Here is a 15,602-nt window from a genome sequence, read left to right as displayed (position 1 = left end):
CATAAACCCTGACCCCGTCTGAGAAACCAGGAACCATATTGCTGTCGTGCAATCCTGAACGTTCCGTGAATTTTGTAAGGTCGGATCTTAACAAACGGCACCGCGAAACAGGAAAGCTTCAAGTGAGCTTTATTAGGGGGCGCTCCCGGGCGAGGTTCACTGGTCCGAGAGAAGGGGGCCAGAGAAGTCGCCCCCGGGCGAGGGTTGGGCAGGATTTTATAGGGCAAGAAGGGAAAGGGGTGTGGTGAATCTGGGAGGGCGCAGGGTATTCCTTATCTGGTGGTCTCTTGGGGCGTCGTGGCACTGTCTGGTGCCGGTTGCATCAGTCTTGGGACCGCTAGTTCCGCCCCTCGAAAGGCGGGAAGGCTGGGCCGGGTGGAAAGCCCCCAGGTCAGTTCCTGGAACTGGGTGGTCCGGAATGTCTCCAGGTCAGCTTCTGGAACTGGGTGGTCCGGGGAGTTTCGGTCTGATGCAACCTGTGAATCTGATTGCGTCCCCCTGCCTCGGGCCAGCGGGCCTTACAAATTTCTCATGAGGAAAGAGGGCTTCGGTGTCTTCCTTCCCCTGAGCTTCAGGAAATGTAGAACCGAAGTCAGGTCTGAAGACGTGAGAGACCCAACTCCGGGACTGACAACAGCTTCCTCGGCTTCCCGCTGGCCTTTGTCCTCCTCCCTCTGCCTTTACCCAGAGCTTGGCCTCGTAAGCCCCTCAAGGCCTCCAGAAAACAGAGGAAGGATGAATCTTAACCACCAGCCACAGAGGCAGGTGCCTGATCTCTTATCTGAAAAAGGTCCACTTTCAAGAACTGGGTGTTCCTCAGGTTGGGGCTGAGTCCTGTGTCGGGTCACATCCCCAGCAGGGCCAGGGGGGCGCTCTCGTGGACCGCACTGTGTTCCTGCAGCAGCCCCTGAGGACACCCGCACCGGCTGGCCTCCCAGCAGTTCAGCTCGGGGTCCGCGGCACTTGAGCTCGACGCAGGTCAGGCTGTGCCTCCACACGAGTTGCAAAAACAGCCTTTGGTTTTCAGAGCATCACGGGCTTGGGGACTGACCACTAGGGGCTGGTGAGCCTGTTAAGCCGCGTGCAGGAGGGGCTTGGAGCCGGGAAGCCCGAGGCCTGGGTGACCGGGCTCAGGGGCCCGGGGCCCACACGGCCCTTTTTCATCCATAAACCGGAATCCGAACTCCCAGCTCGCAGGGTCACGGTGCAGCGACAGAGGTGGCACGAGGCTGCTCTGTCGGGAGCAGTGTCCACAGGGAAGAAGCCTGCGCTGCCTCTCGGCATCGCTGTCCAGTGATGGAGGAGCTGTCCTGCGCCTCTGGGATGTGTTGGGAGGGCACGTTTGTCAGCCCCCGTCTCCAGGAGCTCCGCCTCAGCCGTGTACGATGTCACAACACGAATGGTTTACATTTAACGTGCTGGGAATTCCCAGATCTGTGACTCACCGTCGTGACTTTATGTAAATATTCCATTTAGAGCAAGGGTTTCAGTCTGTGTCCGAAAAATCCCAGAAGTCTCTGGCTCCGCCGTATGTACACGAGGGGTGTCTGCACAGCCAAGAGGCCGCCCGCTCTCACAGCACAGAATGCTGCTCCCCGGGTGCGGGACAGCGTGAGCCCTCGGGTCCGAGCTGCCTTCGGGGGCGGCCGTCACCCCCAGACCGCCAGGTGAAGGCCGGAAGGCGACTGTCCCCTCCTCCCCTGCCCCCACCCCAGCCTGGCCACTGCTCAGAATCCTCCCAGAGCCTCCAGGGAATACACGTTCCCAGGCCCCATCCCAGACCCACTGAGTCCGGAGAGCAGAGTGGGAGCCGCCGCCCAGGAAGCTGTGATCTTCCAAGACTTCCCCGGAGATTCTGAGCCAGCATTAGGGGGACACTCGCTCCTTTATACCGCCCAGGCCTCCGTCACCGTCCGGGGAGAGGAAAAAGGGCACGTGTGGCTGAACCTTTGACGGCTCGGCCCTGGAGCCCAGCGGGGAGGCGCCCTGCCCGTGGGCGGCTGGAGTGTGAGGGACCAGCCAGTCCCCCGCCCACTGCCCACGGTGACCTTCACCTGGCAGGGTGCCCCGCGAGGGGAGGGGCTTTACTCAGCCACGATTCCGGTCCCCTCCCTGAACTTGAAAGGCCGGAAGCCACTGTACCTGCAGACCCATTTTTGGCACATGGACGGTGGCCTCTGTGAGGTCCAGGGTAGCGGGCGCGGGGCAGAACCCCTGTGCTTTCAGGGTCTGGGGAGCGTCTTGGGTGCAGGTCCTCACAGCAGAGCCCGGCCAGCCTGGGTGCCATCCCCACCCACCAGGCGGCAGGAAACTCCCAGGATTCAGGGGAGGGGCCCCGGGACCACCTGGCAGGTCTGGGACAGGGGAACCGGGAGCCCTCCCCAGTCTGGGAAAATACTTCGGCCTCCACTGTCTGGATCAGCCCACCCTCCAGCACTGAAAATCCACTCCCAAGACCACACAATACACGGCATAGAGTTTTACTTCAAGAAAATGAACATAGAAACTGTGCGGGCTAAATGCTCTTACTAGAAACTGCTGCTTTGTTTTGTAGAAAGAAAGGGGGGAAAGACCTCCAGAGGGACTGATCTTGAACCATCAATGGGTGGCCCACTTCCTCCACCAGCTGCTCTGGGGCCGCATGGTGAGGGGTCAGGTCCCTTAGTGCCTGGAGAGGGAGGGGCCCGAGCACTTTAGACACCACGACACCGCGTTCATTTGCGGTGTCCTTTCTTGGCAAGCTCCCCTCGGAGATCGGCATGGATGTGACATTCCCTGGAAATGTGTGTCCCATGAAGGACAAGCCTCCTCCTCACCCCCTCTCAAGCTCAGGATCGGGTCCCATTGGTCTGTGAGAGCCTGCGTCATGGTATGGTCTTGGGCCGGCTTGGCCCCCAGGCCTTGTACATTACCATGCTCTTCTGTATTCTCCACTGCCAGGATACACACCATCCCCTTGAGGCTGCGTAGACCCTCCTGGGTGGGAGATGGGGCGTAGACCTCTCCTGGGTGGGAGACGGGGTATAGACCTCTCCTGGGGTGGGAGTGCTGTGTAGACCTCTCCTGGGTGGGAAATGGAGTGTAGACCTCTCCTGAAGCGGGAGTGCTGTGTAGACCTCTCCTGGAGCACGAGTGCAGTGTAGACCCTCCTGGCACAGGCTCAGGCACAGTGATGGGCTGGGCAGCAGAGACTCAAGGGCAGGGAGACAGCACGTTGCCTGGCTTGGCGCAAGCTCAGCCCGGGTCTCTTGGGGCGAGGTCTGGGGGGTGGTCTGGGGGGTCCGTGCGCGGCTTGTGTGGAGTGTAGGAGGTCTGGGGCCGGGGAAGCGGGAGGAAACAGTTGACCTGCACCATCCCACCGCGGGCGGCCAGTGCTGGTTCCCTTCCTGGCCCTGCCTGTTCCCCGCTCAGCCCTGCTGCCCACAGCTGCCCTCCCGCGTAGCTCCCCCCGTCCGTGACCGCCCCCCGTGTCCACGGCCCCCCTGAGCTCCCCCCAGCCCCCCAGCCACCTGGCTGATGCCTCGCTGTCCATCCGTCTGTCCGCAGGGCACCGAGTCCGAGTCCGAGGACGCGCTCCCCCAGCACTCCTTCGTCAACCACTACCTGAGCGACCCCACCTACTACAACTCGTGGAAGCGGCGGGCGGGCGCGGCCCCGCACAGGTACGAGGCGGTGGCGGGGGCCGAGGCCGGGCCGGCCCCACGCGCGGTGGTCACCACGCAGAGCGCCGTGTTCGCGCCCGCCGCCCACGGCACCCGGACTCCGCTCACCGGCTTCTCGTCCTTCGTGTGAGCGGCGCCGACCCCGCGGCGACCCTTGTTAAGACAATCAGCTCCGGGAACTGGGCTCCAGCTTGGGTTTAAGAGGATCTGACGCCTGATGATTGATTTTACCCACTTGTGAACGCGAGATTTCAATTAGGAAAGTTTTTTTTTACTGGCTTTTTGTAACATCGCTGCAGGAAGCGGGTTTCTTTGTTTTTCTTTTCTTTTTACGAGAAGGTGTGTTTCACTGGTGCAAGGGCTTGTCACCCCGACCTGGGAAGACCTGAGCCCTTGGGTCCCGGGCTTCTCCATCCTGCGCCGACTAGGAAGGCTGGTGGGGAGGGAGGGGGGTCCAGGGAGGCCGCGCCTCTTGCAGGCCGCTCCCTTCTCTTCTCTAACCCCTGCCCGAGAACCAGCGGCCCGCCTGGGGCTCCATCCCACCGTCTCCGTCTCCGGCGTGCGAAGAGCATGTGTGTGACCCAGGCTCAGGGCCTCCGGACCCAAGGGTGGCCATCTCTGAAATGTCCTCACTCGGCAGTTTGTAGGCGAAGAATCGGCTTTAAGGTTCCCGGCCGCAGGGCCACAGATTCCAAGGTTCCGTTCGGCGTCCTTCCAGGGTGAAATATTCGGGGCTCCCCGTTCCTTTCTTCCTTTCGACCTCGCAGCGCAGGAGCGGGAAGCACCCCTGCTGGGAGCCACCGCCGTGGCCCTCGGCAAGCCCGCTCCTCCCCTGACCGCACAGCACACGGCCAGCCCGCCAAGCCGAGCGAACGAGGCAGCGGCTGCAGAATCGCTCGCTGTGTAAGAGGTGTGCATTGTTAACCAGAGTATTTTTTAAATCTTTTTATCTTTTTTTAAAATACGTCACATGAAATGAATGAGTCTCAGCTGTCTCCAGGTGCCTTTTTATTAATTGTTTAGCTTTGTACATGGGAAAGACGAAGAGCGACAGTGTCTCCAAGTATAGCAAAACGGCTCTGAGAAGACGGGGTCCCCAGCCCCTCTGCCCGCCCCCGTGCCTGCCAGGCCCTGCCATGCGCGTGGCCCGCGGCTTTCCTTGCAGCGCACGCGGCCTGGGGCCTCCGGGTTCCCGCCGCTGCCATGACTGGTGTGGCTGTCCCTTTCCCGACCCCAGGCCAGCTCTTAGCCTTAATGGGTTTTCTGGAAACCATTTTTTACTTTAATTGTTACTGTTTTGTTTTCGTTTTTTAGCGACATGGAAATAGCGCGAACTATTTTGAAACTCCAAACCGTACCTCTGCCTCTAGCCCATCACATCATTTTTTGCAAAAGGTGTGTGAGGTACAGGGGGTCAAGCCGTGGTCCCAGGGCCAGATGTTCCCGGAATGCTGCTGCTGTCAGTGGGGTGTGCCCCGCCCCCCCGGGGGGGGCACTGCAGAAGGACCCCGCCGGCTGCCCGGTCAGCCGGAGCCTGTCCGCACCCCCCAGGGCACAGGACGGGCCTGCAGGTCCCCAAGGGGGAAGGGCTGGGCCAGCCACCCACGCCAAGGGGAGCCAGTCTCGTGGCCACCTGCATGTCACGTGGTCTGCGGGGTCCCTTCCTCCCACGCCTCCTCCGGGCAGAGGGCTGTCTTAACCCTCTGATTTCAGAGTTGCTGGGTGCGGTCTCCCCAGGAGACCAAGGAGAGTTTTGTGTTGCTGAAAAAAGGCCTCTTCTGTTTGAGAGTTTTGTGTTGGGTAAAAGAAAACCTTTCAGTTTCTCTAAAAGTAGAGGTAGGAGGTGTGGAAAGGTTCCTTTCTCTCTCTCCTCCTCCTTCCTTCTCTCTTTCCTTCCTCCCTCCCTCCCTCCCTCCATTCCTCCCTTCCTTCCTTCCTTTTCTGTGTAGAGGGGAAACGTTCTAAACCAAAAATCCTAGACGCTCTGCCCAAAGCCTCTCCTGCATGAGCATCGCTCCCTGGACAGGACCCACCCAGGGCACAGGGCCAGCCACCTCGGTCCTCTCGGTCCCAGACGGGGAAGTGGACAGGAAGCCCCAAGGCTGCAGCTCGAGTTTCTCGGAAGACAAGCGATCGACGGAGAACGCCGACAAACACTGCTTTCCGCGCTCTGGTCTCTAAGCCATACGTCCGTTGCTTTATATACGGGAAAGTGCTGGTACGTCCTAGCGTGGGGACGGCTTGGTTTGAGGCGTGTTTCTGGCTTTTGGGCTTTTGTGACAACAGGACGCCTTTTTCCCCAGGCTCATTATACTTTATGTGTTTTCTCTGCTCTGAGCGAACTTCTTTGGGACGGAACAGGCGGTCCGAGGCGGCGATGGGCGTTGGCGTCCGCGCTCCGCCCAGTGGCACTGGCGCTGTGGGCCGTGGGAGCTACTGGACCAGAGGAAGAGTGGGGTGTCTCGGGTTAGATTTCAGCCTCCAGGTAGTGTGGGCGTTGAGAAGCGTCGATTCCTAACCTCTCGTCTTTGGGGAGGAACAAAGAAAATCACAGGATAGGAAAATGGATACTGGATTTTAATCTCGGCTCTGAAAAAAAGGACGAGCACCGTTTCTCTAACCGAGGCCAGGAGGAGTGTCCTATCCCGCCGCCTTCTGATCCACGATGCCCTTCCGGTGTCTCGCGCTCAGCTGTGGCGGAGTCCCCCGTCAAAGGCCCCGTGATGGGCAGGCGAGCTGCCCCTTCCGTGTGAGGACCCGCAGCGAAGCAGCTGCAGGGATGGGTTTGCGCAGGTTCCCGTCCCCACTGGGGCCTCCGGGCACAGGTTTCCAGGCCAGTGAGCGGCCGGGCGGGGCTGTGGGCAGTCCCTGTGGTTAGCGGGCCGCGTGGGGCACATCTCCTTGACTGCACCTCCTCCTCCGAATAAATCGGTTCAAACCAAGGCCTCCCCTTCCCGGCCATGCTTTCAAGGAGCGCTCGGTGTGGGACAGCTCCGGCGGAGACCGCGGAGGGTGGCGTGCGCTCCGTAAACCCCTGCGACGCTGTGCCTGCCCTGGACCGCGACGGGACTGAAGCATGGTGTTTGCGTAATGTTTCTAAGGCTTTGTAGCATGGTTTTCAGTTTTACGAATTCCTGGCACACTAGTCCTTGTCCCAGTGAGCGGTCATATCCACGTATCCAGATGCGGCTCTTTGATTCAGCATCCCTGTAGCGGGGACCCTCTGAAAGGTGGGAGCGCGTAGAAATCCAGGAACTGAGCTGGTCTGCTGTGCGTGCCTCATTTCCTGTCAGCCTCGCCTGCTGGTTTATCGGGGGCTTAGGTCAGTCCTGAAGTCTTCCCGGCAATTTTCTGGAATTGTGCAGAAAACTAGATCTCCTTTAAAAAAAAAAATTGTAGGAAGACAGGGAGGTGCTATGGGTACGATTTTTAATAAAAGCATCATTTTGTTCCTTATGCGCCTGTGATTTTCTTCAGCAAGTGTTGATGAAGTGACTCATGAATTCTAGGGCTGTAGGATCGAAGACTGAAACGTCAGCCCAGTGCTGTGCTGGCCCCTCCTGGAAATGCAGGTGTGGACGCACAGCGGAGGTGAGGTCAGAGGGGTTCAGTTGTAGATCTCCCGGGGAGAGGCACGCCGGGGGAGCAGCCCGGCCGGGTGGCCGGGGTCCTGAGGCGAGCAGCCTGGGGCCCGCACACCTGGGCGTGGCCAGCAGCCATCCTCAGTACAGCCCCCCACCGCCCGGAGTACCCCACAAAGACTCCACAGGTGCCTGGAGGGGAGACTGCTCTTTGCCAAACTTAGCCTTGACTGGGGGGAGACTGCCCCCTCCGATGGACCCTCCCCTCCCCTCTCCATGAAGACCCAGAAGGTTCCGGGAGCCTGAGGCCCTTCCCGCCCCTTCCAGCTGGGCCCGTGTGCCCTGAGGCCAAGTTGCCATGGGTGCCAGGGTCCACCAGGAGGCGCTCGGCTTTGCCCTCAGCCTCAGCTCCTCCCAGCCTCAGAGCGCGGCTCTCCACGTGGTGCTCAAAAATCCCAGTGCCCGGCCACACCCAGGCCCAGGAAGACAGAACCTCTGGCGCTTGGGCCCAGGCATCCAATTCTCGGGGGAAAAGCTGCCCGAGTGATTCCAGGTGCCACCAATGCGCTGCGAGGACAGGGCCCGGGGGCTGGGTCGAAGGAGGGAGAAGGGGGCCTGTGCTTCCGACTTGGCCCTTTTGCTCCAGAAGCAAACACTGACAAGCCAGAGGTGAGAACATTTCATTTTCTCTCTTTTCCCCACATTGTCTGCCTACATTCCGCCCCCATAAATATGCACTTAAGGTCAGCCCACGTTCCAGTATTTTGGACACCACAGCTGCCGTGTGAAGGGTACCATTTCCGGGTGGCGCAGCGTGCTCTGCTTTCGTCCATCCGCAGGGTCCACCATGCCCCGTGGGTCTATCAGGGTCCCATTTTGCAGGCGAGGAAACATGCCCAGGGTGAAGCCATTTGCCCCAGGTGGACACGGGGCAGAGGCAGGGTCCAGACCAAGCAGTCGGGCTGCAGAGCAGGCAGAACCACTGCACGGCCTGCCTTCCCAGAGGCCATCTGCCTTCCCTAAGCTTTCCTCCTGTCAGGGACAGCTGGCCTCAGGAAGGCAGGGGCCCCTGCACACAGCGCAGGGTCCAGCGTGGCGACCACACCTGCGCAAAAAGGCACCTGGGGCTCAGAATTTATTCTCCCCCCCATGGTTCTCTCCTTTGTTAGTAAAGAGAAAATGCAGGAGTCCACTTGCACAATCTGGCTTGTTCCAGGCAAAGCGTGGCCGTTGTTACTGTTACCGTTGTTATTACTGAAAAGTTAATGTAAAAACTTTAGAAATGCAGCCAGTGATCACAGAGAAAAGAAATCTCCATCACCTTGTGGATGACAGTTAGATGGACCTCCCCAAGAAGGAAAAATGACTCGGTGGGGGGGGGCCCTCACTGCACCCAGCCGGCTGGGGAGCAGTGGCGCCCCAGCTGTGGTCTCCAGAGCTCAGTGTGACCTCTCCATGCCCTGCAGGAGGGGAGGGAGCCATCACCTTGATGCCTGCACCTTCCTGGGAGAAGCACGTTGTTCCCGGGCTTTGAGTCCCGCGGAGCCCGGCCCAGACTGTGGAAGGTGGGCGTCATGGGCTGGTGGGCCCTGCGTCTCCACGAGGTCAGATTTCTTCTGGAAGGAGCTGGGAGTCTGGGTCCTCTCCTCCACAGAGAGCCCAGTCCACGAGCAGGTGAAGACCCAGGCATTGCCCTCAGCAGGGCACCTCTGAGACGAGCTGGGCCCCCAGGGCACGCTCGGGGGTGAGGGGGCCCTAGAATGTGTCTCTCCTGCCCCAAGCACCCTCGCTGCTCCTGGGGCGTTGCCTATCCCCTGAGTGATACTGTTGGGGCAGGACGACCTCCCAGGAGACAGGTGAGCCAAGCGAGGCTGAGGGGGCAGGTGCCCCTCCTGGGAATGAGGCCCCCAAGCGGGGGAGGAAGCAGAGGCGCCTCTGAGGGTCCTCCCGGCTACAAGCGCAGCCTTGCTTCCTGCCAATTCCAGGGCTCCCAACAGCCTCTCAGTAAGTTCCCCTGTTTAACTGAGCTGGAGACCACGCCCCTGCTGGCAGCTGGAGGGGTCCTGGTCCCCAGGCCGAGCTCTGGGCATCTGTAAGGCCACCCCGGGGGCTCCGGCAGCAACGCCTGGGGGCCCTCAGCCCCAGGAGAGCAGTCATATCCTCGGCTGCCTGGGCTCAGGAGCAAATCCAGAACGACCTGGGTTCCAGCTGGGACAAAGGGACGGTCCACATTATAGACAGGATGCACCAAGCGGGCAAGGGCTAGAGCACAGCTAGCTGTGGATGTCGCCTTACGTGTGTTTTCCACAAAACAAGGCATTTCTGGGGGGGAGAAAACACTCTGTGAAAATCATGAACTATATTTTATCTTTTTTTTTTTTGATTGATTGATGTTCTTTACTTTTTTTTTTTTCTTTTTCTTTTTCTTTTTTTGCGGTACGTGGGCCTCTCACTGTTGTGGCCTCTCCCATTGCAGAGCACAGGCTCCGGACACGCAGGCTCAGCGGCCATGGCTCACGGGCCCAGCCGCTCCGCGGCATGTGGGATCCTCCCGGACTGGGGCACGAACCCGCGTCCCCTGCATCGGTAGGCAGACTCGCAACCACTGCGCCACCAGGGAAGCCCTTTACTTTTTTTTTTTTGACATTCCTTTTTTTATAATATTCTTTTCCATTATGGTGTATCAAATACTGAATACTGATACTGAATATAGTTTTCTGGGCTATATAGTAGGACCTTGTCGGTTATCCATTCGATATATAAAAGCTTACATCTGCTCATCCCAACCTCCCACTCCATCCCTCCCCCAACCCTCTCCCCCTTGGCAACCACCAGGCTGTTCTCTATGTCCGTGATTCTGTTTCTGTTTCATAGATAGGTTCATTTGTGTCGTATTGTAGATTCCACATATAAGTGATATTATATGGTGTTTGTCTTTCTCTGTCTGACTTACTTCACTTAGTATGATCATCTCTAGTTGCATCCATGTTGCTGTGAATGGCATTATTTCATTCCTTTTTATGGCTGAGTAGTATTCCATCGCATATATGTACCACATCTTCCTTATCCGTTCCTCTGTCGATGGACATTTAGGTTGCTTCCATGTCTTGGCTATTGTGAATAGGGCTGCTGTGAACATAGAGGTGCATGTCTCTTTTGAATTAGAGTTTTGTCTGGATATATGCCCAGGAGTGGGATTGCTGGATCATACGGTAGCTCTGTTTTTAGTTTTCATGAACTATTTTTAAATGGCCCCACCCGAAGTGTCCTCTAAGTCAGCATCACTGTGCCCACCCACCCAGAACATCAGGTAAATGTTGCCCCCTGTGTACACGCACCCCTTCCTCCACCAGAGCCGAACCCTTCTCCCAGGACAGAGGCAGTGATTCTCTCTGCCTCCACCAGTGATGATCTCCCAGAGCACCCGCCTGTGGGCACCGGAGACCCCCCAGCACCAAGAACAGGCAGAGCGACGGGGGGCTCTGAGGTTGGTGACGAGGCCTCCCCGGAGGTCCCGGGAGAAAACTGAAGTTTGACACGGTTGTTGCCAATTTCTGTGACATTGGCACATAAGTTTTAGAGGTTTAGTTTTGTCATGAAGTGAAACCATTTTCAGATACTTTATTTGGGAGCCGCAGCAGCTTTTGCAAACCTTCTGATCAACTGGCCTGTTTTCCGAACACGATCGGTTCGCCAGACGCCTATTTTAAAGTGATTTGAACATGTCCATGGCTTTGCTTGGACAAGAAGGACCTTAGGGTTTGCCAAAATCTCTTTCCCTTTAATAGCTGGAGTCAGTTAACAGCCAGCATGGGCGAAAATTCCAAGCTGTTCATTTTGGGCTCTGCAGTCTTAAAAATGTCCTGCTTCTCCTCAGATAAGACAATATTCCACAGTCATTAAGCAAATAACGACATTATGGGGTTGAATCTAATCCAGACTCAAATAGTTTAATTAAAAAATGCATATTTCTAAGGCATCCTGAAAATGTTTCTGTGGGATTCTCCAACCAGCAAACAGCATAATTGGCCTGCTGACTTGGGGGTCCAGACAGCCCCATGGGGCCCCCAAAGGGAGCCCAAGAAGAAACCCGATGGAGCCCCGGAGTCTGTGGGGGACATTCCTGTGCCCCTCTTGGTCTTCAGAGACATTTTTTCGAGAATGTCGAGGGCAGGAAGACTGGGGACTTGCAGCTCCAGAGATGAGGGGTGACAGAAACCAGACAGAAACCCAGCAAGCCCTCCAGGGGCATCTGTGATGGAGAAAGGGGCCCACACAGCCTCCTGGGGACCCCAGCGAGGGGGGCCTCATCTGCATCTCAGGGAGCCCCCCTTTCGTCATCCACCTTGGTGGCGCCCACTCACCCAAGCAGGAAATGAATCCTGCTGCGTCCACACACTGGAGCCTACGCAGCTGTTTCAACAAGATGAAATTACACACACAGGTGCAAAGCAATCTCGAAGTTATACCATGCCGTGCAAAAATAAATATGCTCCCACTTGTGTGTGTGTGTGTTTGCACACGTGCAGACGTGCACATACGCCGGTGCAGAATGTGGAGAGACTGTCTCCGGAAAGATGGACAGGAACTTGGTAACAGTTACCTCTAGAGAGGGGACGAAAACGGGGGGAACCAGGGTGGAGTGCGACTAACCTTGGCACCCTCCGTATTTTTCACCAGGTACATATATTATCTTTTCATGTAAAAAAGAGAACAATGGACGGGCTTCCCTGGTGACGCAGTGGTTGAGAGTCCGCCTGCTGATGCAGGGGACACGGGTTCGTTCCCCGGTCCGGGAAGATCCCACATGCCGCGGAGCGGCTGGGCCCGTGAGCCATGGCCGCTGAGCCTGCGCGTCCGTAGCCTGTGCTCCGCAACGGGAGAGGCCACAACAGTGAGAGGCCCGCGTACCGCAAAATAAATAAGTAAATAAATAAAAGTGAAGTGCGTAGGCTGCTCGGTGGTGATAAGCAGAGAAATAGAAGTAGAGTGGGAGAGGGGAGATGGGGGCAGGCAGGGGCAGTTGTCACTTTAACTAAGGTGGTGAGTGTAGGCCTCAGTGAAAGAGTGGTTTCCCACCAACAATTTGAAGGAGCTAAGCCTGCTATTATTTGAGGAAAAGTAAATGAATCTGCTACATAGATACAGCCTTCCAAAATACAGAGTTCAGGAGTGGGGAAAAGATAAATAAGGCTCTTTAGAGAAATCCTTTGCAAATCCAGGGCATAGTTCATTGTGCTATTTGGTTCGTACAACAAACCCTCCCTGAGAATTTAAGAGACAGAGGTTTCTTCCAGGAAGAATGGAACACAGGCTGGACCACTGCCCAGTGGGGTCAGGGTGGTCCCAGGAGTGTGCAGACAAGATAGCAGCCACAGGCCACATGCTGCCCACTGCCACTTAATGTTTTTCTAAGGGCTTTATTGAGAAATAATTTACGTGGGTTTAAAGTGTGGAAGTCAGCGATTCTGACTCGTCCCTTTACAGAGCCACAACTATCACCTTATTCAAATTTTAGAACATGTGCCTCATCCCCAAAGGAAATCTCATGCCATTAGCAGTCAGCCGCCATTTTCCCTGAGCCTGCCCCCCTCCCAGCCTGGGCCACCACAAATCTATTTTCTATCTCAAATTTGCCTACTCTGGACATTTCATATAAATGAAATCATACCATACGTGGAATTTTGTGACCAATTTCTTTTGCTGAGCGTAATGTTTTCAGGATCCCATGCTATAGCACGTATTAGTACTTCATTCCCTTTCTTTGGCCAAATAATATTCCACTGTAGGGATATCCACATTTTGTTTATCCACTCAGCAGTTAAGGGACAATTGGATTGTTTCGGGTTTTGTCCATTATGAATAATGCTGCTCTGACCATTTGTTTGCGAGGCTTTGTGTGGACATAGGTTTTCACTTCTTTTGAGTATATACCTAGAGATAGAATTGCTAGGTGATATGGTACCTCTACATTTAACATTTTGAGGAAATGCCAGACTGTTTTCCAATGTGGCTGCACCATTTTACATTCCCATCACCAAAATATGAGGGTTCCAATTTCTCCACATCTTTGTCAACACTTATGATTGTATGTCTTTTTTATTCTGGCCATCTTAATGGGTATAACGTGGTATCTTGTGGTTTTAATTTACATTTCTCTAAAGACTGGTGGTTGAACACCTTTTCGTGTGCTTGTTAGACATTCATACATCTTCTTTTGAGAAATGGTTATTGAAATACTTTGCCCAACTTTAAATTCAGCAATTTCTCCTTTTATCACTGAGTTTTAAGGGTTCTTCATGTTTTCTGGATACAAGTCCCTTATTAGATATAGGATTTGTAAATATTTTCTCCCAGTCTGGGGTTGTATTTTCACTTTCTTGATGGTGTCCTTTGAAGCACAAACATTTTTAGTTTTGATAAAGTCCAATTACCTGTCTTCCCTTTATCATTTGTGGTTTTGGTGTCATATATAAGAACTCGTTGCCCAGGGACTTCCCTGGTGGCGCAGGGGTTAAGAACCTGCCTGCCAACGCAAGGGACACGGGTTCGAGCCCTGGTCCGGGAATATCCCACATGCCACGGAGCAGCTAAGCCCGTGTGCCACAATTACTGAGCCTGTGCTCTAGAGCCTGCGAGTCACAACTGCTGAGCCCGCACGCCACAGGTACTGAAGCCCATGCGCCTAGAGCCCGTGCTCCACAACAAGAGAAGCCACCGCAATGAGAAACCCATGCACCGCAACGAAGAGTAGCCCCCGCTACCGCAACTAGAGAAAGCCCACACACAGCAACGAAGACCCGATGCAGCCAAAAATAAATAAATGAATTACAAAATTAAAAAAAAAAAACTCCTTGCCCAGCCCCAGATCACAAAGTTTCTGAGAAAGAGTAAACAGGAAGAGCCAGTTTAGGTGTCTTCGAGACATTATATAGCTGCAGTAATCAAGATGGCATGCTACCCTGGTGGTCCAGTGGTCAGGACTCTGCACTCTCACTGCTGAGGACCCAGATTCAATCCCTGGTTAGGGAACTAAGATCCTGCAAGCTACACAGGCATGGCCAAAAAAAGACAGTGTACTATTGACCGAGGTTTAGATACATAGATTCGTGGCACCAAATAAAGAACCCATAAATAGCTCCACATTTGTGTGGCCAACTGATTTTTGACAAAGTGCAAAAGCAATTCAATGGAAAAAGGAAATTCTTTTCAAGAAATGGTGCTGGAGCCATTAAACATCCACACGCCAAAATGAACTTCAACCTCCCTCATCCCCACTCTCGCCTTCCTTCCCTCCCTGGGGGTGTCCCCTTGGCATCAGCATGGGTCTTAAAAAGTTAAACATACACCTACAGTGTAATTTAGCTCTTACACTCGAGGTATTTACCCCAGAGAAATGGAAGGTGGTGTCTATATAAAGACTTACATATAAATGTTAATCATGGCTTTATTTGCAATTGCCAAAGTAGGAAACAACCTGAATGTCCATCGCCGGTGAATTGATAAAGCAAATTATGGTCCATTCATACAGTGGAAGACTACACAGCAACAACCAAAACAACAAAATGGACTGCTGATACAGGTGACCTCACAAACGAATCTCAAGAACACCGTGCTAAACGAAGAAGCCAGACAAAGCAAGGAACATACCATATGATTTCATTTTATATAAAATTCTAGGAAATGCAAGCGAGTGGCGGAGGCAGGTCCCCGGTTGTGGAGGGCAGGTATGAGACACTTCGTGGCGGGCAGAAGGGAGTGAGCAGAGAAGAGTTTGGGGGCAACAGATAGGTTCCTTATTGTGCTTGTGGTGATGGTTTCATGTGTATGTATATATATCTCTCACGTTGTCCTCTTTAAATACATGCAGTTTATTGTATGTCAATTATACCTCAATAAAGCTGCTAAATATTGAAAAAATATATATATTTATGGATTATCTGTGTAACAGTAAAAAGTGGGGGAAGAAGATATGTTTTAGGGAGAATGGATGCTAGATCAGAGTTCAGGGTGGCATCCACCTGCCCCCCTGCTCCCACCCAGGCTGCCCCCCACAATTCTGTGGCCCGAGGCATGGCCCTGAGGTCACTGTCAAATTGTAAATCGGGTAGAGGTTTGAACTTCACAGCGGCAGCTGCAAAGGACGGGAGCCACAATGAAACTTGATTCTGTGTAACTGAATGGAACCCTCAGCACCATTCCTCCTATTGGTGCGGTGGGTGGCCGCCCCTGTGTGATCTCCGCCTGTTACGGGCCACTTCCACGGCTCTCAGGGCCTTGGTGCATCTCCCTCCCCTGTTTTCCGGGAGCCAGTCCCACGTGGCCAGAGCCCCGATCCCTCTTCAAACCACCCCGCCTC

General features: G+C 55.0%; 1 protein-coding gene across 1 annotated transcript in view; it reads left to right on the top strand.

The window, feature by feature from the left end:
- Positions 1 to 4,640, top strand: part of SDK1 (sidekick cell adhesion molecule 1) — a gene marked incomplete at its 5' end in the record, with an annotated part of 840,176 nt that extends 835,536 nt beyond the window's left edge. The window contains one exon of the mRNA XM_081255449.1: positions 3,547 to 4,640. Coding sequence (XP_081111575.1) covers positions 3,547 to 3,792 — 246 coding nt within the window. The 3' untranslated portion in view covers positions 3,793 to 4,640. The remainder of the gene's footprint in view (positions 1 to 3,546) is intronic.
- Positions 4,641 to 15,602: the final 10,962 nt, after the last annotated feature.

Source organism: Mesoplodon bidens (genome assembly GCF_964165515.1).
Source record: "Mesoplodon bidens genome assembly, chromosome: 15".
NCBI lineage: Eukaryota > Metazoa > Chordata > Mammalia > Artiodactyla > Ziphiidae > Mesoplodon > Mesoplodon bidens.
Note: the sequence above shows the minus strand (reverse complement) of the source record. Positions and strands in the feature narration are given on the sequence as shown.